Source organism: Lytechinus pictus, chromosome 16 (assembly GCF_037042905.1).
Source record: "Lytechinus pictus isolate F3 Inbred chromosome 16, Lp3.0, whole genome shotgun sequence".
Lineage (NCBI taxonomy): Eukaryota > Metazoa > Echinodermata > Echinoidea > Temnopleuroida > Toxopneustidae > Lytechinus > Lytechinus pictus.
Genome location: NC_087260.1, coordinates 22,547,493 through 22,572,558, shown reverse-complemented (window position 1 = coordinate 22,572,558; position 25,066 = coordinate 22,547,493). Strand labels below are relative to the sequence as shown.

General features: G+C 36.5%; 1 protein-coding gene across 4 annotated transcripts; it reads left to right on the top strand.

The window, feature by feature from the left end:
- The first annotated feature begins 320 nt into the window (after nucleotides 1-320).
- LOC135156974 (trimethyllysine dioxygenase, mitochondrial-like) lies at nucleotides 321-25,042 on the top strand. 4 transcript variants are annotated; one of them, XM_064111188.1, is made up of 9 exons: nucleotides 321-400; nucleotides 7,057-7,179; nucleotides 7,551-7,782; nucleotides 9,921-10,036; nucleotides 10,581-10,837; nucleotides 12,661-12,809; nucleotides 19,738-19,825; nucleotides 20,321-20,457; nucleotides 21,151-25,042. In XM_064111188.1, exons 2-9 carry the CDS (start codon nucleotides 7,068-7,070, stop codon nucleotides 21,422-21,424), a joined length of 1,365 nt encoding a protein of 454 aa, XP_063967258.1. In that variant the 5' UTR covers nucleotides 321-400; nucleotides 7,057-7,067; the 3' UTR covers nucleotides 21,425-25,042. The 4 variants fall into 4 exon arrangements, with proteins under 4 accessions (XP_063967258.1, XP_063967260.1, XP_063967257.1 ...); XM_064111190.1 differs by lacking the exon at nucleotides 321-400 and adding an exon at nucleotides 895-988; XM_064111187.1 differs by lacking the exon at nucleotides 321-400 and adding an exon at nucleotides 924-1,267.
- The last annotated feature ends 24 nt before the right edge of the window (nucleotides 25,043-25,066 follow it).

Genomic DNA, 25,066 nt, shown 5'->3' with positions numbered 1-25,066 from the left:
CTTCATAACTTACATACTGACACATTTTCAAATCTATTTCCTTAATTTGTTTATATGTTGGTTGGAAGCACCTCCCTGGCCTGAAGGCCTCCAAAAAGGGGCGTCAAGGATGGTTTTGGGAAGCACATTCCGACCACGCATTCACTGTCCTATACTCCTATAATCAGCTTAGTGACATTAAAAAAAAAAAATTAATATAATAAGTGGAAGAAGTGTGAAAATACAAAAATAGCACTCTCGCCATTGGAATATGTCAAGAGACGGAAAAATTTACTAAAATAAAATAAGTTTGACTTCGCATAGCTAGTTGAGCCGAGTGCCACACTCAGTCACAATCACAGCACAGCCGGTTGCCCAGCAGGCCTGCGAGGCGAAGCACCGCATCGGGTGTCCTTTCCAGGTGAACTATCTCAAAAGTTTGCATTAAGTATCAGTTTTGTGAAATGCAATAACTTTAAATAAGTAGAATAAATGTGAAAATATGAAAATACAAATTAGCACACCCTCACCATTAAAATATGTCAAGTGACGGAAAAATCAACTCAAATTTGCAGACCTTGAACACAGCTTGCCGGCGGTATCGGATTATCAATTTATCAAGATACCGGTAATCTCGTTGCAAGGGAACTCGCTTTATTTTCTTTCAAAATAGCTCAAAATGCACTGAAATGTCAAATTTTCTGTCGAGAATGTATTGTAGAAACATGGATTATGCGGGGAAATACTTTTGAAGTAAAGTTTGAAATATTATTTCATGAAATGTTGAAGAAGAATTCAAGTGGTCGAGTTGTCCGATTCAGAGCCAACCCTGGACAACTCGACCGGGACGAGTTGTCCAGGGTAGCGGGTCGGGCTGTCCAGGGTCGGGCTGTCCGGTGGTCGGGCTGTCCGGACCCCCTCTCGGTTACTAGCCGGCCTAGCCAGATAGCTAGTATAGCCGGCCGGCTTCGACGCGGCGGGGCTGGCGCTGCCGGCCCGGTCGCACACGGTAGGCCGGTAGACCTTGCATTTGCCCACGTCCACCGGCGCGGCCAGCGCGGCGGCTCAGCTCAGCAGATCAGATAGACACTACGGTACCGTACGGTACTGCACAGTTCGTTCGTCTATGATGCAGCGCATGATTTATTTACTTTTGGATTTTAGTTTTGCTACATCATACATGTAGTCAAGTAATTGGATTACTGCTGGTAAAATCTATATAGAATCGTTGCCGAACTGTTGTACCTTTTGCATTAGAAATAGAAGACCCATTTAGAAGAATATTGAGGTAAACTTAATCTTGTGCTTTATTGAGTCTTGACCAGTTGACTTGGCCTTGGGATGTCAATATTTTAGAAATGATGAAGGCCTCGAGCATGTCTAGTCTGATGATGATTGATGGTGATGAATGGTGATGATATCAATTGATGGTGAACATGGTATTGGTGATCATGAATGATTGATATATTGATGGTGGTGATTAAAGATAGTGTGATGCTGATAATGATGAAGATGATTGATGCTGCTGCTGCAGTGCTGGTTGTGATGGTGATTGGGTAGACAGCTGGCAGCCGCCTGTTTCGAGGAGTTTTTTAACATTTTTTTAAATTTCTCCTCATACACAGACGGCTCGCTATCGTGCAGGTGCAGCCACCATTAGGGGACTTACAATGCAAAATCCCCCCGTCGGGGCTCTTCAATTTTTGTCTTTAATGAATCAAACTTTTGAAAATTAACGCGACCGAAATGCAAATGAATATTCCCTCTTGCCATTAATTGCCAAAAAACGGGGAAAATCAAGTTAAAACTAAAAGGAACAAAAACAGTGACTTACCTTGGCTGTCGCGCAACTTCACTGCCCTGTTTTATCCGAACTTAATACACATAAACATGATATGGCCATTGATTCCCTGTACAGATCGCGCTAGAACTTCGGCATTTGGTGAGTGAAGCCAACGGAGTTCAGCTGAACAACAAACATAACAGAGACCGAAGCTTTTGGTCTAGTGATTGGGATGATATACTAGGCCTCATGATAAATCTAGTATGGCAAGTCTGCGCAGTCCCCCTTGTCTGCGCACACGCGTATCTGCGTGATTCTAATAAAAGAAGATATGCAACGAGCACGAACTTTAAACATGCAATACATAGACAGGTATTCATTAAAAAAAATCCGACTCAAAATGGTGGAAAAATAATGAATTTAGGGCATTTCATCATTTTCATGTGCCGGCCTCAAAATGCAGCCTTTCTCATCAAAATCCCCGAATCGTGTGCAAAGTGAATGCGCGCGCAGACATGGGGTATAATTTTTTTTCAATTTGAAAATGACTGCCCGAGGTTTTTTCAAGAAAATCCTATATTTTCTTTCTTTTTTAATGAGAAATTTGGTACACTTACTCTTAATAATGTAAGGAACATTTTTAATTGAAAGATTTTGTGGAATAAGAAGAAATTCATGTTAAATCTTAACTCAAATTGTTAGGTGCGCAGACTTGGGGCCCACCCGGGGGGGGGGGGGGGGCACTCGACCAAAAAAGTAGTGGGTATGTGCTGCAGGCGAGACAAAAAAACGGGGGCCTTGGAGCGGGCTTATTGTAAAAAGGAGGGTCCTCGGAACGGGCTTCGGAACTACAAATATTTGTGAAAACGGGGGTCCTTGGAACGGGTCGCCTGTGAATGAGTGCGTTTTCATCCCTATGGAACGGGCATACGTGCATGCAGCTAGCCCGGCGGCACGGGCGCCGGGTGCGCTAACGCAGATGCGATGGTCGGACAGCGCTCTGCGGCCGCTTTTCACCAAAATAGCGGCTTATTGTAGCAGATCAATACGGCTGGAACGGCGTAACAGAAAATTTGCGAAGCTTTGGAGCTGATTTCTCTCTTCTTTTTTCTCGATAAGAAGAAAATGCTATGCTTTGGAGCGGCTTTCTTTGTTCTTTTTCTCAATAAGACAAAAATGCTATGCCTCGGAACGGAAATTTGAGTGTAGAAACGGGGGTCCCCTTCGCGGCACATACCCACTATGCATTATGTACTGAGTGCCCCCCCCCCCCAACCATCATAAGTGATGATGATGATGATGGTGATGATATTGATGGTGATTATAATGATGATGCTGCTAGCTGCTACTGATGAGATTAATGATTACGCCAGCCATGGCGTAATTCCTTCAGCAAGAAATTTATCCACATTGTGCTGCACTCAACCCAGGTGAGGTGAATGGGTACCCAGCAGGATTAATTCCTTGAATGCACTGAGCATTGAAAGGCAGCTCGAGCTAAAGCCGGGGTAATAATAACAATGCACCTCGGAATAGATTATTTCTAGATAGATGGCGCCATATAAATGCCTATTATTATCATCATTACCATAGTTTATGATAATTTTTTCTGCAATCCAATCCAAAATCCAATTTAGGGATCTACAACATTTCTTTCTTTATTTTCTGGGATTCCCCTTTTTTATTGTATGCCCTGGTCCGCTACAAAATACATGAAAATATTTTATGAGAGGAAACAGGAAATTAATTAAACAGCATAGTCCTACTGACTGGGTGACCCTATTACCGGTATTGGTCCTGATGGGAAAAATAAAATCACTTTGGAAAAACAAATAGAATTGTAAGGTACAATTAGTTGAACAAGAAAGAAAGGATTTTTTCAGGGAAGTGATTTTTGGGCAAGTATTTTCCAACTATTCAAAAATTTCAAAAATGTTATGTACCATCGCAAGGTCTTCTTTTTACTCTTAAAGGTAAATGCCAGTTTTGGTAACGATATCAAAATGAGTTCGAACAGAATCCAATAAAATGACCACCAAAGTGTATGTTTGTATAAATAAAACATATGTGCCAAAGGATTCTGGAAGAAATTGTGTAATTGCTGAGAAATCAGCAAATAAGCACAGGATTCGGGTAGGGCGTCGTGCCCGACGCTCAAAGCAATAATAATACACTGCCCCACGTGCGCTTATCTGTGTTGGTGATCTTCAGCGTGAACATTTTTCAGCGTAGATTTCAAGATTTCACAAAGTTCGGTTTATGTAACTGTACCAGATCTAGATCCTCGATGATATACTGACAATTAAGCCTTGTTTTACAGATTTTCTCATGAAATCAGTGTTTACTGCAGATACTGGAATTTCTCTTTAATACATGAACTTATGATAAAGATGAGGGTATATTTTTATCTTACGTTTTGACTTGTAGATTAATTTCAAACAAGTAATTCATTGTTAAGAAAGACTCCTTGTTGTATTTTTACAATTTTCCAAAGTGAATAGACTCTACAATGTATGATGAAAATATGGTTCAAAATCAAAAATCCTATTAGGCAAGTAGGTATATGGTTTCTTTTTCAATTCAGTTTAAGTAAATTTAACAGAAATTGTATTGGTAATGGTATGCAATGTCATTCATACTGTACCTTGCCTGCAGGCTTTAAAGCATTTTCTAGGTCACAATTGTATGCCTATCCCTAGTCTGCAGGCACAGACCCTAAGTTTTTGCATAGTGCATAATGCAGAGTCTGAAGTAGTGAGACTAGTGTTATGTTGTCTTTGGGATCTATTGCACGTTTGCTTTCAACCAGTCTTAAATGAAGACCATGCAATGCAGGATGTGCAGTTCATACATTTCTTGAAGATTATAAATAAGTTGATGATGACAAATAATGTATGAGTATAAATCTAATGGTGACTATACTCTGAAGATAATCTCTGCAAACTGATGTAGTATACTAAAATGTAAACTCTTCTGTAGCTCTATCTCTAAAAACCATTCTCAAATCTAAACTCAAATCTCTATTCTGATTTGGGTTCAGAAGTGAACCCCTTTTATATTGGTCTGGTCAAGACTCTTTACAGTCAAACAGGTGTTGGTCAACCCTGGACGCTTGACCAAAACAATCTGTACGCCATAACTTTACTCTGAATTGGGGGAGTGGACCTTTTTGCATGTTTAGTAAGAACATGAAATCTAGTCAATAAGAAACCTGTAAAATGTGTGTGTTTAGAAGTTTAGCTAGAAGAAGAATGAGTAATACTTTCTTAAGAAAGTTGGAACAGGTTTGTAGTTTCCTGTTATACTTCCTTTAGAAGTTTTGACTATGTATTGGTATATTAAAATATGTGAGTTATGACTGGCTCTTATTTGACTCAGAGTTATTTGGAGGCTACATGTAGGATTTATTGAAAGGAAATGACTGTAATCTGGAGAGCATATTACGGTGCCATAGGTGTTTTGGAAGATTTTACCAAACCCTGGCTTTGTGTATGTTTTTCCTTCCAAATGCTAACAGTTCTTGTTGTCACTTGCAATGTTGCACAAAAAAGTTAGAAAAAAATATTATTCTTGTTAATGTTTTATCCAAATGTTCCTAATTTAAAAAAAATCATTACCGGTATAGGGAACTATATGAAATATTCTATAACTATACTTCGTTTTAGAACCACATTTATGTTTCTCATTCAATTTCTATTAGATTGAAGGGAGAAAAGACGATTTGCAGTCTATTTCTCACCAAATCCCCAAGGTAGCATATTTCATCGCCATATTTTTTCATTGAAAATTAGTGATAGATTCAAAGTACCATAATATTTTTTGTCATGTTTGTGTCATTTGACATTGAGTCAATCTAGGGAATATTCACAGTACTCACAGTCTGACTGAAATATTCGCTCATGGTCAGCAGAAAACATGATATTTATTGCATTAAATTTCATTAACTGTATGTGTGTAGTTTAATAGACAATGAGCGTGATCCAACCAATTAAATTGAGAATGCTTTTTCATACCACACGCAACTAGGAATGTAATTGCGATATTCAGTCACATTAAAACAACTGAGTCCCAGGGACTCAGTTTTATAGTTATGAGGGGAGCAATAAAAAGCTCCCCTAAACTTTTAGGGGGAGTGGTAGGGAGCACTTCAAAAAGCTCTTCTTTGACATACAAAGCCTTGGAGCTTTTTTGTCTGATTACAAAATGGATGGAGGAATGTACACTAAGTTACAACCAACAGCCAAAGGAGAGAAAAAAAATCAGATGCCCTGATTATATGTAATATTTATCTTATTTAAAATGTGTGTTATTGCGTAATTGTGATTGTGTAATTGTGTTATTTATAAAACCTTGACTGAACAGGTTTTCAAGGTTGGCTCTAATAGTTTTATCATTGACTGACACTCATTCTATAAAATTCAGTTTAAGTGATGTCAGAATAAAGATAAGTAAAGTCTTGTACAAACAATACAAAAGTGTATGATGTTGCTTGATTTCTATTTTTTTAGCATTTTCCATTTCGCTTTATAGGCGAGTAATAAATTGCTCTGCCTGAAATGGATTAAGGCGAGGGGTAGCGATTGATCACTCTCGCTCCCATGAAAACTGAGTCCTTGAACTCCAGGATAGTTGTTGAAAGAAAATTGTCTGTCCACTGCCACTCTAATAGTGAATACTTTAAACCTGAAAAATAATACCTTGCCCTGTATGGTTTAACTTGGAAGTACCTGGCTAGGGCTATTATTTTCTATTTTTGTTCTCTAACTTGTTTTTCTCCTCTTCTTTCTTGAACACTCATTTTCATGTACTAGTAAGTATTTTATTGTATTTGTATTGTTTATTGAATGATGTCATGTTTCAGCAACTTCAAGTTGTTATCAAGATGTAATCTCAAAGGAAATCAAGTTCAAATATTAGCATAACCCCGCAAGAGATGAACCTGCTATGATCGCTCAGTACAACCCCTGTATGACTCATATCAGAATCGAATCACAACCTTGGGCTACTGCTCAGACATACATTATTTTTATTTGTTTAGAGTTACAGGAGGAAAGTAGGTGAGGGTAATTTTCTTTAGAAAGTTGAGGTTTTGCCTTCAGGTCTACGTGAGGAAATATTGAGTTGGATTTAAGTCAGTAGCAGCATCCTTCATTGAAAACTCTGCATATTAATTTTTGCCTCTAATTTCTTTTAAAAATTGTTTCATGATTCTTAATTAGAGGTATTTCTGGCAGGTACAATCATGACATAAATCTGATTGTTTTTCATATAATTCTTTTGTCCCATTTGTGCAGTGTTTGACACGATGTTGCGGAGAGTGCCGAGTAGCTGCCTCAATCTTTTACGTAACAGAAACAACCTCATCACCAGGAGGACTTTTTTGAGTCTTGCCAAAAGATCCACAGCCTCAAATTCAGGTAGGAGCACCTATGTGACCAAATCTAATTTTATGCTATATTATAAACAACTTGTTATTGGCTTTCATTTGGAAAAAAAACCCTTCAATTGTGATGTAAATGGCGTCAGAATTGGTTTACATATTATTGTTCCCTTTCTTTCCAACAATACATCTTTACTCTTTTCAATGCAAATTGTAAATTGGATCAGAAATGAGGAACTTATTATTTTTTCTGAAGTAAAAGATTTTAGGGTTTTTCAGCTCTGAACTAAATTTAACTACAAGCAAATGGACCAAGCAAAGAGAATTTACAGGATTGTTTGCCCCCCTCTACCACAGAATAAAAGTGAAAGTGTGTATTTGAAATAGCACTAATTTTTTTTCATCCAGCTTCACAGACTAAATGGCTGTGCTCATGTCCATTGCCAACAAATCAGACCTTCAGAGCAACTCGGCAAGGTAGACTGGTAACAGTCCCATCTCTATGTCGCCAGTCTACATCATCCAGAGCTGCAGAGAGCACCATAGCAGTAGACATACGACAGGAAAATGATCACCTGTCTTTTTCTGTAGGCAATGAGAACTTCAAAGCAAGCTACCTATGGCTCAGGGATCATTGTAGGTATGTAGATATTGAAGTTTGAATGGAGATGGGAATTATATATCTCAACTTGGCTGGCTATTCATGATCTGATTTTAATTAGAATACATGCCAAGAGACAGTCCCTACTGGGGGGGGGGGGGGGAGAAGGCAATCATTTTTCACCCAGAATGACCTTCCTTAAGTCCCTATTTTTGTGAAATTTTGTCTAACAGGTTGTGTAGAAAAGTTAGAAATGTCCCTAGTTTTGTCATCCTCTGTACCTGTTTTGGATGTGTAATTTTGGCAGGTATGCTGATAAAGAGAGCAATGTCAATCACTGTGTCCCTATTTATGTTAAAAATCTGTTATAGTGTATAGGAAACTCTGCAATGTCCTTATTTTCACCTACTTTCTTCACATTTGAGCCACTTTCTTTTTTTTCATGGTTTGTGGGGATATATTCAATTCAATTCAATTTAGTCTATGTGATCATTTGCCTCCAACTAGTGAAAATTTGCCAAATTTCCTGAGCCAGAGTACAGGAGTTTAGTCTTCATTAATCAAAAGCTATGAAATAAACTTATCTGAAGTGTAACTCTTCTCATACTGTTAAACCAAATGAGATATACAAGAGTTTCTTTGAGATAATCAACCCCCCCCAAAAAAAAAAAAAAAAATCTGGAAGTTTTACTCTGCTTGCACAGTATTCATGGGTCAGTGTAATTGAACCTCAAACTTAACACATTTAATGCTGTATATTGTGTAGTTCAGGTTTATTAATGTTTATCATATTACCTGGATGTACTATGCACCTTGTAAAGATTACACAACAATTGTGTGTTACTCTACTAGGTTGTACACTTACGGAGTATCAGACTTTAATTGTGACAATAAACTGTTGTATTTTGTTTGCTTTACTGTTGATTGTAACTGATCAAAGCTTTGCACTACAAGATAACAAAATTGGCAGATTGGAAGTCTCCAGAACCCCTGATTTTTTTTTTTTTTGGGGGGGGGGTTGGGAAGTTCACCCCCAAAAAGCAAATGGGGGTGACAAATTAATATTTATTAAAATAATATAATTATATGTTGCATGCATTAATTGACCCCCTCCCCCTACCTGCTTCCTTTTCACCTTTTCTGTGACAAAATGATACTAGGGGAGAATTTCAAGAAAGGTCTTGTTGGATGTTTTATTCGAACGTTACCATAGTAACAGTCAATCAAAAACAAGGAAAGTTGTCTGACAAAAATGTTGATGAAAAGCATGAAACACTCTTCACAATGTTCAGCAATGCCCCATTATTTACTTTTTGCATATTGAGTACCGAAGTGTGATGTTTTCAATTTTCACTTTTTGCATTTCAGCATTTTTTATGCCATATTTTGGTAGAGCATGATGAAAAACCCCCACAACCCAAATATGGTGGGAATCGGTCGATGGGGGCCTGAGATATGACTTCATTGATACATAATTAGCCCTGGTGCATTGAAGTCATGTATTGTTGGCCTGTTTCTGAAAGTTAGGAACCAGCTACAATAATACATTGACTTCAATGGGGCTAGTTATGTATTCATGAGGTCATACCTCTGGGGCCGATTGCACGAAAGGGTCTTTGCAAGGACCGTCTTTCGTGTCGCCCATTTTTTATGATGCGCCATGAGAAACGCATTTCAAATAAATTATCTGCAAACATATTCTATTCGTCCGTTAAAATAAACAAAATATTTGTTTATAAAATGATGTGATATCTCACAATATTGTATAAAATTTGATTTAAAAGCAAGCTTACGAATTGTATTTGTTTATCATAAATTTCAGAAACACCCCGCTTATAGCGCATCATAAAAGATGGGCGACACGAAAGACGGTCCTTGGAAAGACCCTTTCGTGCAATCGGCCCCAGGTCCCCATTGACTGGGTTTTTTCATCATGCTCTACCAGAATATGGTATAAAAAATGCTGAAATGCAATAAAAAAGTTTTTTGTGACATCATCACTTCGGTACTCTATAATATCGTGTGGCTGAGGCTGCAATATGATATTTATTTATATGTAAAGTAAAATTTTTTTACATCCACATACATGCAACCACTGGGTTTATCTCTGTTATGGATCCTGTCAGAAGTCGTTTGTTATTGTTTCCACAACTATGATTTATCTTTAAATGTTTCAGATGTAGCATGTGTTATGAAGAGGTATGCCATGAAAACTTTGTGGACATTGTGGCGCTCCCCGATGATATCAGACCAAAGGAATGTCATTACGAAAACAGGGAGCTCCAGTTAACATGTAAGATTTCATTGATCTATTTTAAATATTTTAATTAGTTTCTATTTTAAAGTCTATTTTCTCATTTAACACCACATCAAATCGTGTTTTATATGTAAATTAAAGTTTTACAAAAAATTTGTTGCATAGGAATGGGTCCATGGGGGCCTGAGATATGACCTCATGAATACATAATTAGCCCCATTGAAGTCAATGTTCCTAACTTTTAGAACCAGGCCAATGATACTTTGATTTCAATGGGGCTAATTTTGTATTCGTGAGGTCATATCATGGGGCCCCCTAACCGATTCCCACCAAATTTGGGTTGTGGAAGTACTTCAGCGTGCTCTACCGAAATATCAGAAATGCTGAAATACAAATAATCACTTCTGTACTCTATATAAATGTTGCATACATGTATATCATTATTATAATTAATAAACGTTATTAGATCTAGTAGATCCCTGAATAATATTGTACAGCTAGGATGAGTCTACAGTGAGGTGTACATGAAACACAACTTTCTTTTCTTACATTAGCAAGTATTCTCGCAAATTATTCATAGGGCCTGATGATCATGTGACCACCTACTCCATCCAATGGCTTCAGGACAATGCACCAGGTCAGAGGTCATCCGCTGCATCCGGTCAGCAACTGCAACCATTCTACTGGGACAAGGCTAGCCTCGCCACCAATCTTCCTGAAGACGTCCACATCGATGCTCTCCGGGAGGGTCCCGGTCTGAAGCAGGTCATGGAGAACCTTCATGTGCAAGGGTTCACGTTCATCTCCGGGCTAGAGGCGACACGTGAGGCAACCGAGGTGAGTAAGAAGATCATGGGCGTATTTGGTATGATAATATGATGGAAAGAGGAGGGAGAATATGGTTTATTGCTTTTATTCTAGAAACAAAATGTGATATATAACAGAATGTTCATGGACTATTGCACCAAATGAATGGCATTTTAATTCAACACAATATCATTGTTGGATTAGAAATGTTGAGAGGAAGAAATCATTTGGCTGCTTTTTAGAATATTTTGGTTATATTCTAGAGACAAAATAACAAGGCAAGATACAAGATAAGATAACATTAAAAACCTCAACCGGTAAAAGGTTAATATTAGAAAAATGCAGTGTAATAAAAAATGATATTTTATAATGATAATAATAATGATAATCAATCATACTACTACTAATGACAATGATAAAGACGGGGAGGAGGAGGAGAAGAATTCGAAGGTGACAAAGAATACCAAAATTTTGCAATTAGTGACTTCTATACTTCCATGATAAATTCATATCACATATCAATGCTTTATTTCAACATTAAAATTACAGGGGGCTCTGATTTCATAAAACAAGCATCCTTTTTACAAAAAAAATGTTTAGGGGAATACGTGTAATACTAATAATTACAAATAAATATTATGCACTCATTTATGTGGTGTGTTTTCTTTAATCTCTGCTTTCCCCGAGTATTAAATCCAGTCATCATTTTGTTTCTTTCTGAAGTTGTGTCTAATTTTTCATCATATAAAGGTGAAGGAGGAATTTCATGTATTTACATAATTGTGACCATAATTAACTGCTCCTGGTGAAGGGTCTAATTGGATAACCATTGAATATTCCTTCTTCTTTAAAAGTGTATCCTACAGTACATACGTAAAGATTATACAGTGCAGTCACGTAATATGTACATTAAAACACTTTTTAAAGTCTTTCTGGAAAGAAAAATACATCCTGCTAGATGACTAATCATTACTGTATATAAAACATAATTTCAATTTTAATTTAATTCGATTTCATTTATTCACTTTATTTATGTATCTTTTTTAAATTACCTCTTCTGAGGTTTCCCAGATCCTAACTATGTGTAGTTGAAACGGTAGAAAAAAAAAATTAAACTAGATTCCATCTTAACCAATCTATATCCATTCCTTTCCCTCTTTTCCTCCATACTCATTTTGGTTCTTGGTACCTTTCTCCCATGCACCTCTTTCTACCTCCTTATCTCCTTTCTGTCGATCATTTCCCTCTTGTTCGCTTTTTCATTTGTGCCCAATCCAAAACCCAACCCAATGATATCACCTGTCTATTGCACCCTTTCTACCCCTATGCACACTTACTATTTTGTACCCCTTCTCGCTCCTATCCGCTGTTTCCACTTACACCTCGTTGATGCCCCCTGTGTGCCATTTTGGATTGCATCCTTTTGTTCTTTCTGCTGTTTCCTTGTTGCACCCCTCTATCTGCTCCTCCTCTGCTTGCATTCTCTGTCATGTGCCTGCTGTATCCCTCCATACAACTCCCACGCATCCCATTTGCACCTTCTGGTAAGTCATCTTTCCCTACACTTTCTAGTCCCCCCCCCCCCCCCCCCCCGTTGAACCTTTCATTCCTCTATTACCCACTCGTTTTACACAAACTATTTCTGTTTGTCTTTCTCTGTCTGTCTCATTTTGTGTCTGTCTGTCTGTCTCCTGTCTCTCTCTCTCTCCCTCCCCCCTCTTTCTTATACCACTCTCTAACTTCCTCCTCTACCACGTTTCCCCTTGAAGCTTGTTACCCCCATGCACCTGTTATATTACCCCCACCCTTCCTCCATTTAACCCCCTCTGCCCCCCTTTCAAAACCCCTTGTAGGAAGCCCTGTACCTTGTTGCGCCTGTCATGTATACACACTATGGTAAAGTTTGGCAGTACCAGAATGACGGAGAAATAGCGGATGCTGGATACACGGCTGTCTCCCTCAAGGACCATACAGATCATACGTACTTTGATAACGCTGCAGGGTAAGAAGTTAGCCCCCCCCCCCCTCTGTTTCCAGTTCACTCCAATCCCTTCAAGGTTGTACAATGCTACCAAGGGTATGCGACTTGCAGTCATGGATATAACTTTGATAAAGTCCACAGGCCACCGTTAAGTTTTGTGCGCAAGTCAGAGAAGCTGCAGCAGGGCAAAGGCTGAGACCCATGGGTTTTTACTGTTATCGTCAGTACTGGCAACTTTCATGACTTGGTGTCCTGATTGGCTCATTATTAGAGATACAATCGTAATTTGCCTAATCTAGAAAGTCAGGTGATTACATTTGAAGTGAAGTCTTTCGTTTACTACTTTGCTGGATGCCTCTCGAGAGGTTTAATTGGTGTTTGTCTGAAGAGTATGGTGCTGCTGTCTCTTCAGTGCCACATCCTCATCTCCACAAGAAAAAACATTTAAGAATCTTTTTAAGTGATTACTTTACATACCATATTTCATAGATTTTGTTGAGAAAATTGATTATTCTATGGACAGATTGTGCATGCTTTAACATATGCTGGTCAAGTATTGCTTCATTTGAAAAGTGTGTACAGTTGCATGACATTTCCTATATTGTGGTGAAACTGCCCACAAAATGAACCCAACAAGCAAAACATTAATATTTAAACTTCAACCAAAAGAGAAACTCTTACGATAAATGGCATGCTTCACATGTTACAGACCGCAGTTAACAAACTGAAATGCATATGAATCACACAATTAAATGAAACACAAGTTTAAATTTCATTAATATACATTTTTACATTACATTGTCCCAAAAATGTGTAAAATAAATAATATCCTGTGTCCTGTATACCATTGGTCTTATGATCAACTATCAAAACTTCGTTCGTACGTCCTTGCATATCGCCAGGATCAAAAGAGATGTACAAAGAGAAAGATACGGAAGAGGATCAAAGATGAAGTCGGTAGATTATATAGTAGCCTTCTTTGTTTTCTCCAACACTTCTCCAAAAGTCAACAAGGCATTCTCCCTACATGTGTAATCCTTCCATGTTCCATCCATTTCTCTGTTAATACAGAAATGTAACACTTGTTTTCTCTCTTGGCTCAAACCTAACTCTATGCACAGCATACAAAATTTTCATACTTGTTTTCCTCTTTTTTTCTCTCTCCTACATTTACAATACATATAGTGTGATGATCTTTATTTTTTTCCTTCACTCCCTTGAGTCATTACAGATTCCATTTTTCATTTTCTTAGTTATATCTTCTTTAACATGTAGGCCTATATTAATTCACTCTCCCTGCCCCCCCCATTTTTTTTTTTTTTTGAAATGCATCGTGTATCAATCAACCAATGTCAATATTATAACATTAATCACTTTCTCTGGGGCTGAGAATCCTGTTTTTTCTGGGAAGCATTGTATGTGAAACTTAGCTAGCCTGAATCACCCTCTCTGCCTTTCTTCTCTTTCATCTTGTCATGTAATCGTCTCTTTTGTTTATAGATGATCTTTATCCTGTCAGGTGATCTGCTAGATTGCAGTTGCGATATACAAGTGTCAGCCATTATTTTAAAAAAAATTCAGGTCATTTTCAGGATCAAGGCCAAAAGTCATTTCAGGTCAAAAATTGAATGAAAAAAAATCAAAATTTTTTTATCATGTCAGAAGTAAATTAATCAAACTTGAATAGTAAATATTAAGCTTTCCAACATTTTGTGAAAAAAAATGTCTTCTGTCAGGCTGCTCTGAACCTTATAAGTCGACCGATGCCGACGTTGTTTGGTGATACGTGGTGTTATCAGAATGACGGTGAATTCAATGATGCAGCATCTCTGAATGTCGCCCTCAAGAACCATACTGATACAACTTACAATGAAGCGAGTGTAGGGTAAGACGAGTATGGCTTTGGGTTTATGCTTTTGGTATCATGTGCTTGAATTCTCAGAGATGGTTTTGAATTTATGATATGAAACCATGGTTTATGCAAAATAATTTGCTTGATCTGGGTTTATTTTGAGAGAGAGAGCATTTTTGTCACAAGGCGCTAATTTCATGCTTGTTATTACGAACGTGTCGGCGAACAAGTCCACTCTTTTGAATGAATGAGCCCCCCATTTAGAATTAATGGGCTCGCAGTTTATGCTTATAATTTTCATCAACGGATCAAAAATGCTGAATGCATTTTTGTGCCCAATAGTAATGAAAGCAGCCATGCATAATTGGTCTTTTCCACAATTATGTAAATTTTGAATGGGCATAAACCATGGGTTTAGAACTTCAAAACCACCTGCGTAAATTTCAGCAAAATTTGCTTGCTAAATTCATTTCCATGCAAGCCTTCAGATGCATTCTGTGGCTCCTTCCATTTGGAATATTCTGTAAAAAACAGTTCATGCAGATAATAGAAAGAAATATATTCTTTCTATTAGGGCAATTATTTTGTAAGAAGAAAAAAAAACACTAGTCTCATTCCAGGCTATTAAAAGCTGAATTCATAAACTGATAAAAGAAACTTTCAGAAACAAATTACAAATAGTACACTGCCCTTATTTCTTATGGTTTTCAGTAAATACTAAAGTATAGATATAGACTAGTTAACATTGATATCGTTCACATTTTATTCATGTGATAAAGACAAAATAAGTTTAGTTGTCAAGGATGTTTATGATGAATTATCATGAATTAAAAATACTTGTTAGGGTAATAAATGGCATTGATTAATAAAATCATCTCAATTCTCATATGGAAATGTTCCATTTTATTTTAAAAGCTGATTTCCTTGTTCTATCACTGTGAAATTGAATGAAACAGAAGTTTCTGATCTTCCCTACAACTTCAAACTGCATTGCCTATCATATACTTAGATATAATAATAATAATTTAAAAAAATGATTCTCGAGAATTTTAAGCTCGGAAAGTAATATTCAAACTGTAAGAACTAAGAATGATCAGTGGGTCTGTACTTTGCATATCTTTGTGGGAAATTGACTTACAATATTTTTCATTGCTGCAGATTGTCAGTGTCGATAGACTGGGCCATAGACTTTAATTGATATCTACATATGAATGATTTTTAAAGGGCAAGTCCACCCCAACCAAAAGTGGATTTGAATAAAAGGGGAAAAATCCAACAAGCAGAATACTGAAAAGTTCATCAAAATCGGATGGAAAATAAGAAAGTTATGACAATTTTAAGTTTCGCTTAATTTTTCAAAATAGTTATATTCACATCCTTGTCGGTTTGCAAATGAGGGAACTGATGACATCACACACTATTTCTTTTGTATTTTATTATATGAAATATGTCTTATATAATCTAATTTTTTCCTCATTGTCCTGTGAAACAAAGTTTTATTTCGCCCTGAACATGTGGAATTACCATTGTTTAACATTTTATGTTTCAGTCAAGTTGGTCTTTATTGTCAAATCTGTCAAAACTGAAATATTGTATGATTCAAACAATAAAAAAAAGAAATAGTGAGGGACATCATCGATTCTCTCATTTGCATGTGACTAAATTGTGCATATACCGGGGGTAACTATTTTGTGAAAAATAAACGAAGCTTTATAATGTCATAACTTTCTTATTTTACATCCGATTTTGATGAAATTTTCAGCATTATGCTTGTCTGATTTTTCTCTATTGATTCAAATCAACATTTTTCTGAAGTGGACTTGACCTTTAAATTATACGACTCTTTCAGCTAACTGAAAAAAAAATCTATTCAACATGATTGAAAGGTTACATAATATTACCAAAGTAGATTAAACAGGCAATGAAATCACAACATATTTCAATTGAACATTGGATTTATTTCAATCAGATTAAACGGGCTATGAAATCACAACATATTTCAATTGAACATTGGATTTATTTCAATCAGATTTGAAACCTTCCTATTTGTCATTTTTGCTCAAGTTTCAAAATGTATCAATTTTCTGGATATTGTGGGTAGAAAATATGTTGTTGAAATCACAATATATTTCAACGGAACATTGAATAAAATCAGATTTGAAATCTTAATATTCAAGAAAATTTCATTTTTACCTAAGTTTCAAAATTAAGCATGTAGGTTAAAATGTTAGAAACAGCTAAGCCCAGGTGCTATGATTAGTGATTATATGAAATCAAGTTTTTTTCAAAGAAATATACTAAGAATCTATCCCATACATCCCACATACACAAAAAATCTCTCCTTTTTAAAGCTTATATCTCACTATAATGATAACAATTTAACCCATTTCATGAGAAGTCATAACCATATTTCAGTTCTTTGAGGGGAAACTTTAAAACATTAGAAATTTCATATGATATAATTAACCTTGAATTCATCAGCATCATTCTATGTTATACATATCGAGCTTTCCTGTGACATCATCCTCCAGCCATATTAGAGGGCTATAATACATCAGAAACCTGTTCATCGAACCATGATCAATCATTGCTTTTATGGTCTGTGGCACATGTTCCCTGTTGTTATGTCCTCCAATATGATTCCATTTCTAATGGTCATGCAGAACAGCATTCAATCGGTCATGCACTACATTCGCATGGTGCGCACTTGAGCCATTAACTAAATTAGCTGCGCAGGAATTAAAAATTGTCAAGCGTGCGTATCCTATCCTTCCACCTGCCAAGCGAGAACATCATTGCATCATCACCACATCATATTAAACTTGGTATGTTGGCTCAGTTGGTAGAGCGTCCGTCTCACAACAGGGAGGTCGAGGGTTCAAACCCCGGCCGCGTCAGACCAAAAAGGCGTTAAAAGATGGGAGTTAATTTGCTGCTACCCTGTTTGGCGTTCAACGATTAATGGGATAGAGCCTTGTTGATCTGGCGCTGCACAGCGGTTGCCGGGCCCACGATCAATTGGGCAAAGCAAATTTTCGGAGTATTACATTTCATGTCTATTTCGAACAATGAAATATGGATTTTCATCATCTTCATAATACCCAACATTGTTTTATTTTTCTGTATACCACGTCTGTATCAACTTTGCATTATACCGCTTATTCATTAAAAAGATTAAAAAGTAAAATTAAATATGCAAGTGCATTCCTAGTATTCCACATATTTTAACGAAATCATCCTTGCTTTACTTAATTTGTTTTAGTTTAGTTGACTTGATTTTATTCAACTTTACTCATATATTTCATGGAATTGTCCTTTTATTATAGCTGACCAATGAAGACAAAGGTACATTAGGATGATATTAAACATTGGTTTCAATGATCCATACCCCGTCTGTTCCCAAAATAGTGTATAAGGGGAATGTATGATTTTGGACAACTCCCTAGGGAAGCGACACACCTCATGACAGTTTGTCTTCCAAGGAGGTTTTCTCTGGGTAAAGATGACCTCCAGGGCCCTGTACATGTAATTGCAATATGAACATTTCTGATTGGTTATAAGATGATGTTCATAAAGCCATTGTTAAAGTTATACTCATTCTTAAGCATGACTTTGCACGCGTCTACATGTCCTTTTGAAGGCGCGATAGCGCAGTCGGTAGAGCAGGGGATTTGGATTTCGGTAACCCGGGCTCGATTCCCACTTGGTGCGCTAGTGCCCTTTGGAAAGGCATTAATCCTCATTACCAGGTCCCTCTGATAGGACCTTAAGCGGTCGGTCCTCTGGTTGCTTGCTTACAAGCATTCATGCTTTCTTAGCAATCAGGTTAAATATCACCACCACCATCATGATCACCACCTTTTGTGTTAAGTCAGCTACTTAATATCACCTAGCACAATATAGGGTCATCAGTAATAGGCGTTAAGTTGTGTGTAAACTTGTTGACAAAGTCATACATAAAGTCAGGCATATCTTGCAAACTGTTCTATGAAACAGCCCTTTTTTTAGCAAAATGTATGCAAAATAATTGTAATTGGCCATTCCCTTATAGCAATCAACTTCAAACCATGTGTTAATATGGAGGCCATGAAGAATACTTTCGTGGTAACTCTCAGAGAGAGAAATGTGCCCCTTGTGGGAATCTTATTTTTGGGAAGTTGTTTTGTGCACAAATTTTCAGATTTCCCCCTTTATTTTACGTATTATTATCTCCTCCTGACCTTGGTTTATGTGGTGTGAATTATATTTTCCCATGACATATGTTAAACTCAGATGGAGGCAAGATGCAATTTGAACGATTCTCAGGAAAATCTTAAAATTTGTGTACAAAACAAATGGACAGTTGTCCACAAAATCAGCCATTCTGAAGCATGTTGGCAAATTTGAGGATCCCTGTAGAAAGTACAACAAGATTTTTTAAACGTCCATGACTTGCTTATTTCATAACCGATTTTGATGAATTGTTCCTCTCATTTTACTCTTTCCAATAAAATTGCTTCCCTTCTTGGGTTTTGATTCCTTTAAGGATTGTTAATAATTTTGATTCCCATAACACTTGAAATGGAGGTCTCCCACATTTCTATATATATATATGTTCAGTAATTAAAGAAAATGTATATATAGATATAATTTCCACAGTACAGTTGATATTTTATAATGATTTATGTGCATTATTCATTGTGTTAAAAAAAATATTTGCCTATTATGTAATATTGAAAAAAAATATTATACTTGTATATTCTTTGTTTTTGTTTTGAAATGTGGAAATAAAATAAATCAAATCAAAATAAAAAAAAATCAAATCCAATCTCTGATGATTAAATTTTCATTTTTAAATAGGCTCTATAAAATGGAAAAGTCAATATTTTAAAGTCTGCTTTGAAATGTGAATAAATTTATCAGTAAAATTGTGTGGAAATTGCCTGCAGCTTCATGAAATGGCTTGCATTTAAGGTTAAAGAAAATTCCTGAATCTCCTTGTACACCTCATGTCTCATGCCTGTAATGAGAAAGAAAAGTCCATTCAATTCCATATTATGTGAGTAATTAGTCCAGACTGATATTGAAATTTTTCCTGTACATTTCTTTTTTTTCCAGAGGTCTTGCTCTCCATTGTATCTACCATGACGGCACAGGAGGAGAGAATACGCTGATCGATGGGTTCCATGCAGCTAATATATTGAAGGTATTTAATTCTTTTATATAAAATCCCCCTTAAAACTGAACGAGGCTATTTCATCCCCCCTCCTCTTATTCCTTCTGCCCTTCCTCTCCTCCCTTCCCCCCCACTCTCATCCTTCCACCCCTCTCTCCTTCCACCCCTCCCCTCCTCCCTCCTCTCCTCTAACCTTCATTCCCAACCTCCTCTTTCCTCTCCTCCATCTCTCCCTTCATCCCTTTAAATCTGCAAAATTGATTCCTTCACATTGCAATTCTTCATAAAAAAGGAATAAAGGTTTTGATATTCTTTATCACATAGTTTGCTTTGTCCCCCTCCCCTAAGTTCTTGGACCATTCCATCCTGTTTGTCAATACCCCATTTAAATTTCTTCAAAACATTTCCTTTTCATTTCTCTATTGGTTGGTCTAAAAAGCAAAATGTAAAGAAAGTATTGTTCTTAGCTTTCATTTAATCAAATTTCTTACACAATGTTCATGACAATGTTCATTACCTTTGCAGAAGACAAATCCTGAGCACTACGAAACCTTACTGCATAAACCTGTGGTCGGCCATTATCTAGATGACACAAGAAACTTCCGTTGCTACCACAATGTGTTACGCCACAACGTGTTGACGAATCAGCTACAACAAATCAGGTATGGAGCTTTTTACTTCATGATAAAAAGATATTAAATTAAAAGATGAATTACTTGTACATGAACATGAAATCAATGTTTAAGCGATATGGGTGTCAGCTTTACTTCCATTTGCTAACCCCAGACTTTGTGAAAAGATAACCTGTAATTACTACCTCAGTCACATTTGCTCTACGGCGGCCGTACAGCGAGTCAAAAACAGCCCTTTAAACGTATTTTGTACCAGCAACATATAGGTGGTTTGAATAAAAATGAATAAAACTGCTGCTTTTGACTCGCCGTATGCCGCCGTAGAGGAAGTGTGACTGTAGCATGAGCTTTCTTTGAGGGAAAGCAAACTCGTTCTTTGGCCAAGCCTGCTTGGCCCCAGGCAACTGTCTGGCCAGGGAAAGTAAGACAATGACTTTACCATTAGGACTGTTGGAGAGATATTTGCTTCATTTAATCTATACTATGTTTATCTTTATTTATGTTTCAACCATTGATACGAATATTAAATTTAATGCCAATATTTTCAATGTTAATTAAATGCATTAATTCTTTTTTGCAATTACTATGTGTAAACCTGGATGGCAGTTTTCTTCTTTTTATCTTGTTGGAGCCAAAAAATTAATGAACTTTCATTCATAAAGCCATCTAGTTCAGATGATATTTCTTCATGTTATCAATCTTTTTTCACCTCTATTTACATAGATTCAACCCTCACGACCGTTTGACCCTCTCGTACATGTCATACGAAGATGCAGAAAAATTCTACGCCGCCTACCGTGCCTTTGGGCGCATCCTGGAATCCCCCGAGAGCAAGTTTGAGACCAAACTTCAGCCGGGGCGCATGGTCCTCTTCGATAACTGGCGTCTGCTTCACGGCCGTGCAGGATTCACTGGAAAGCGTGTCATGGTCGGTTGCTACTTCAGCAATGACGACATCCAGAACTTGAAGAGGACCACAGCAAACCTGGATGTCTGAGGAAGTATTGGTCTTGAAGAGAAACCTGTGAAAACTCCCCTGAGTGTAATATCTCAGAGCTTTATGATCATGGTTAGGAATCGTTTTCACAAAACACAAAGGCCCGTATTCTGAAGTCAGGTTTAACTTTAATAGACCATGGGCTAACTGTACTAAGATTATGGAAAGCCAAATATGTCGAAAGTTTCCTTACATTGTTTCTTATGTTTACTGTGCTCTTTTATTATTGGTGAATGGTGAATAAAGCGATCTTATTTGTCCTTTCAAAACAGTTAAGAATGATTTGAGAGAAAAATGAGCTGATGCATTGAAATTCTATTGTTATAGATTTACCCCACCATTGGCTATCCATAGTTAAACCCAAACTTTAAACCAGAGTTTAAATTAAACCTGACTTCAGAATACGGGCCAAAAAGTTGTGGGTTACTTAAAAATGATTTTGCACGTGGATATCACAGGGGGGGGGGGGGGTAGTGCACTCCTATTACAAGGTGGACACCATGCTTGATTATGTGAAATGAGTTGTTTTTCATTGCCATGCAATGTAACTTTGTACAGTGAAAAGGGTGTCAAATTGCCAAAATCAGGAAATAGGGTTTTCATTTCAACCCTTGATTGCGTTAATAGTATATATATTTCACCCTATCATTATTTAGGGTATGTAAAATGTGAAAAAATACTTGCTTAAGGTACTCCCAGCCTGTCTGAGGAGCAGGATTCTGAGATGGAAGGATGATAAATGGCACTTCTATATAGTCCATTTTGAAAGTCTGTTTAAAGGAGCATTGTCTCCACCTGATGATGACAGTGTGGGGGGGATTTCAATATCTTACTGATGAATATTCATCTACAGAATGATGAATATGCAGTAGTGAACACCCTTCTGAGCATAATCTAACCAGTTCTCAGAGTGGTTGTTTATCGCAGCAATTTTGAATTTAAGTGATAATTAAAGTCACACATAACCCCTTGTGAAACAGTCCCTGTCGCCGCTTCATGAAGTTGTTTGTAAAGTTAAGCATGACTTTGAAACGACATGTAGAAAAAGGCATACACCAAATTCCATTGGTGTTGTTTTAGCTCCTTAGAAAGGGGTTATCAGCTATTCTTGAAGTCGCTCATACGTTACTAACAGCGTTATGAAACACCCTCCATGCCTTATATAGTGTTGTCATTTGTTCAAATCAATTTTACAATTATAACTCCCACCTCTTAAAATAGACAGCTGAGACTAAATTCAATCATCTCCATATACCAGTATTCCTTCGTGCTGTAAGTGGAAGACTTAATTTTGTTTATTGTATTGGTTTCAGAGTTTAATTATGCCAACTGTTCCTTAAAGAGAAATCCAGCCTTGGTCATAAAACGTTGTGTTGGAAAGGAGAAAAGTAAATAAAACAGAATGGTGAAAGTTTTAAAGAAATCGGACAAGCAATAAGCAAGTTATGGCTGCTTTGAAATTTAGATCCCTAAGACTATATTGATTTCAAATTGGCAACTGGGTAAGTAAATTATGACAAGGGGCAAGGACACCATTCCCATAGGCCATGTCCTTTATTATCAGGGATTTGTGGTTTTCTCCCAAGTACCCATTCCCCTGGGGCAGTAATCTAAATATAACCCAGGTAGTATATTGTTTTATGTCCTCATGAAAGAAAAATATCATTTGAAGTAAAACTTGAAAAAATTACAGTTTAGCCATTTTATGTATTAGAGTACATGGAAGAGTAGTCCTTGCCTTACATCACTATGACATCACATATGCGACCCATTTGAAGTCTTTGTGGATATAGTGATTACCAATATTTACAACTTTTAAAAATTCATAACTTTCTTATTGTTTGTCTGATATTGTTCAAACTTTTACCTATCAACTTGTCCAATTTTTCTTTTTCCTCTAAAAACAAGTTTTTATTTTGGTTGGATTCCCCTTTAATTTCTACATTATATTTTTTTCTATGTAAAGCTTTGATTTGTTTATATTATATCAACTCGGTGTAAAGAATTTACATGTTATATGTTTTATCTATGCAGAGTAAAATATTGAGGGGAAAATCATGAAGATTTATAACTGTACTGTTGTAGTTTTACTGTACTAACTTTTTTATATCGTGGGGAGAAAATATGTTACACTCATGGAATAAGTGAAAAGTATTTACTACTGCAAATATTATTAGAAGTATAAAAACATGCATCTACGGTGTGAAATTGTTTTTATTGATAATGGGCTATATTCGCACCTGTTTATCTTAGTGTTATGTTTATTATGGTAAATTTCATATTAGTCCACACAAAAAACTTTTCCCATTTGTCTCATATCACATGGTCTAATCCCATGTGGTCTACAACCAGTTCGTCTACTAACCCATTTGGTCTAATTTCCTTTTAGCCTTTGTACCATTCCTCTAATTTTTGAGTTAGGCTATATGTTGAAATTAACTGTTTATGAATCTTTTTTTTTTTCCTTTGACAAAGTAAGGAGATGAAGCAGTGATTGGTATTACCAACCAAGTGCCTAGTGATAATGATCTGGATTTTAGACCCAGTGCAGTGTAGACTAGACAAAACGGCAATTAGTCAGAATTGATAGACCAAATCGGTTTTACTCACGTAGCATATTAGACTGTCTTAGAATTTGAACAAGTTTGAATTTATATTTGTTTATAAGTTCTTGAGATGCTAATCGATCAGTTTACTATTGGAGTGAAAATCTTCTGAATATATTTTTTTTAAATGTATTTGATGAATCAACTTCAAATGTGATGCAACCTGACGCAAACTTAGTGGACTGGATTCTCAAAAATGGTTTTGAATCTGTGCATTCTAACTTGTTTATGCAGATTTTCATACTTTGATTGTGCTTTATAATTCAGTGTGTATTTTGAGAAATCGTTCAATGAAATTAATTATTGTCCTTTTGTTGGTGCAAAATTCTCATCTGTCACCATGGTTGCTGCATTATGAGCAAACTGTTTATGGAAATTAATCAAAATTTACAGTGGACACATTAATAAAAGTTGTCACTTATGGTAACGATCTCAAAATGAGTTCGAACAGGATCCAAGAAATGACCACCCGAGTGATTGTATGTATAAATAAGAAATATTTGCCAATGGGCTCTGAAAAAAGAAATGTGCAATTGCTGAGAATAAGCATGGAATTCCATAAAATGTCAGATATTTCCCAAGCAACATTAATACAGTTTCCCACATATGCCTTTTTGTGTATGTTAGTTATCGTCAGATTTATCGGTTTTCATTTAGCTAAGATTTCATGGTTTCACACAGATGTGTTGATTTCAATGTACCAGATCTAGATCTATGATAATATGGTAGTAATTTGGGCCAGTGAAAGTTATTTTCCCCTGTATTGAGTTGATTTTTTTTTATTTATATAATTTATATATATTTTTCTATCACTTTTTGTATATCTTTTCAGTCATAGATAAATTGCTATATGTACATTTTCTTTAAATGAAAGGTGCAGAGCTGCTATCAGACCAATAGAGTATTTTGATGAAGTATAGTGTAATTGACAATCACCAAGTTAAAAGTGAATTTAAAATGTTATTGCATTAATAAATATAGATATTGATTCATGCTTGCAAGCAAAGTATAATACGAGTAGGAAATGTGGGTCTGT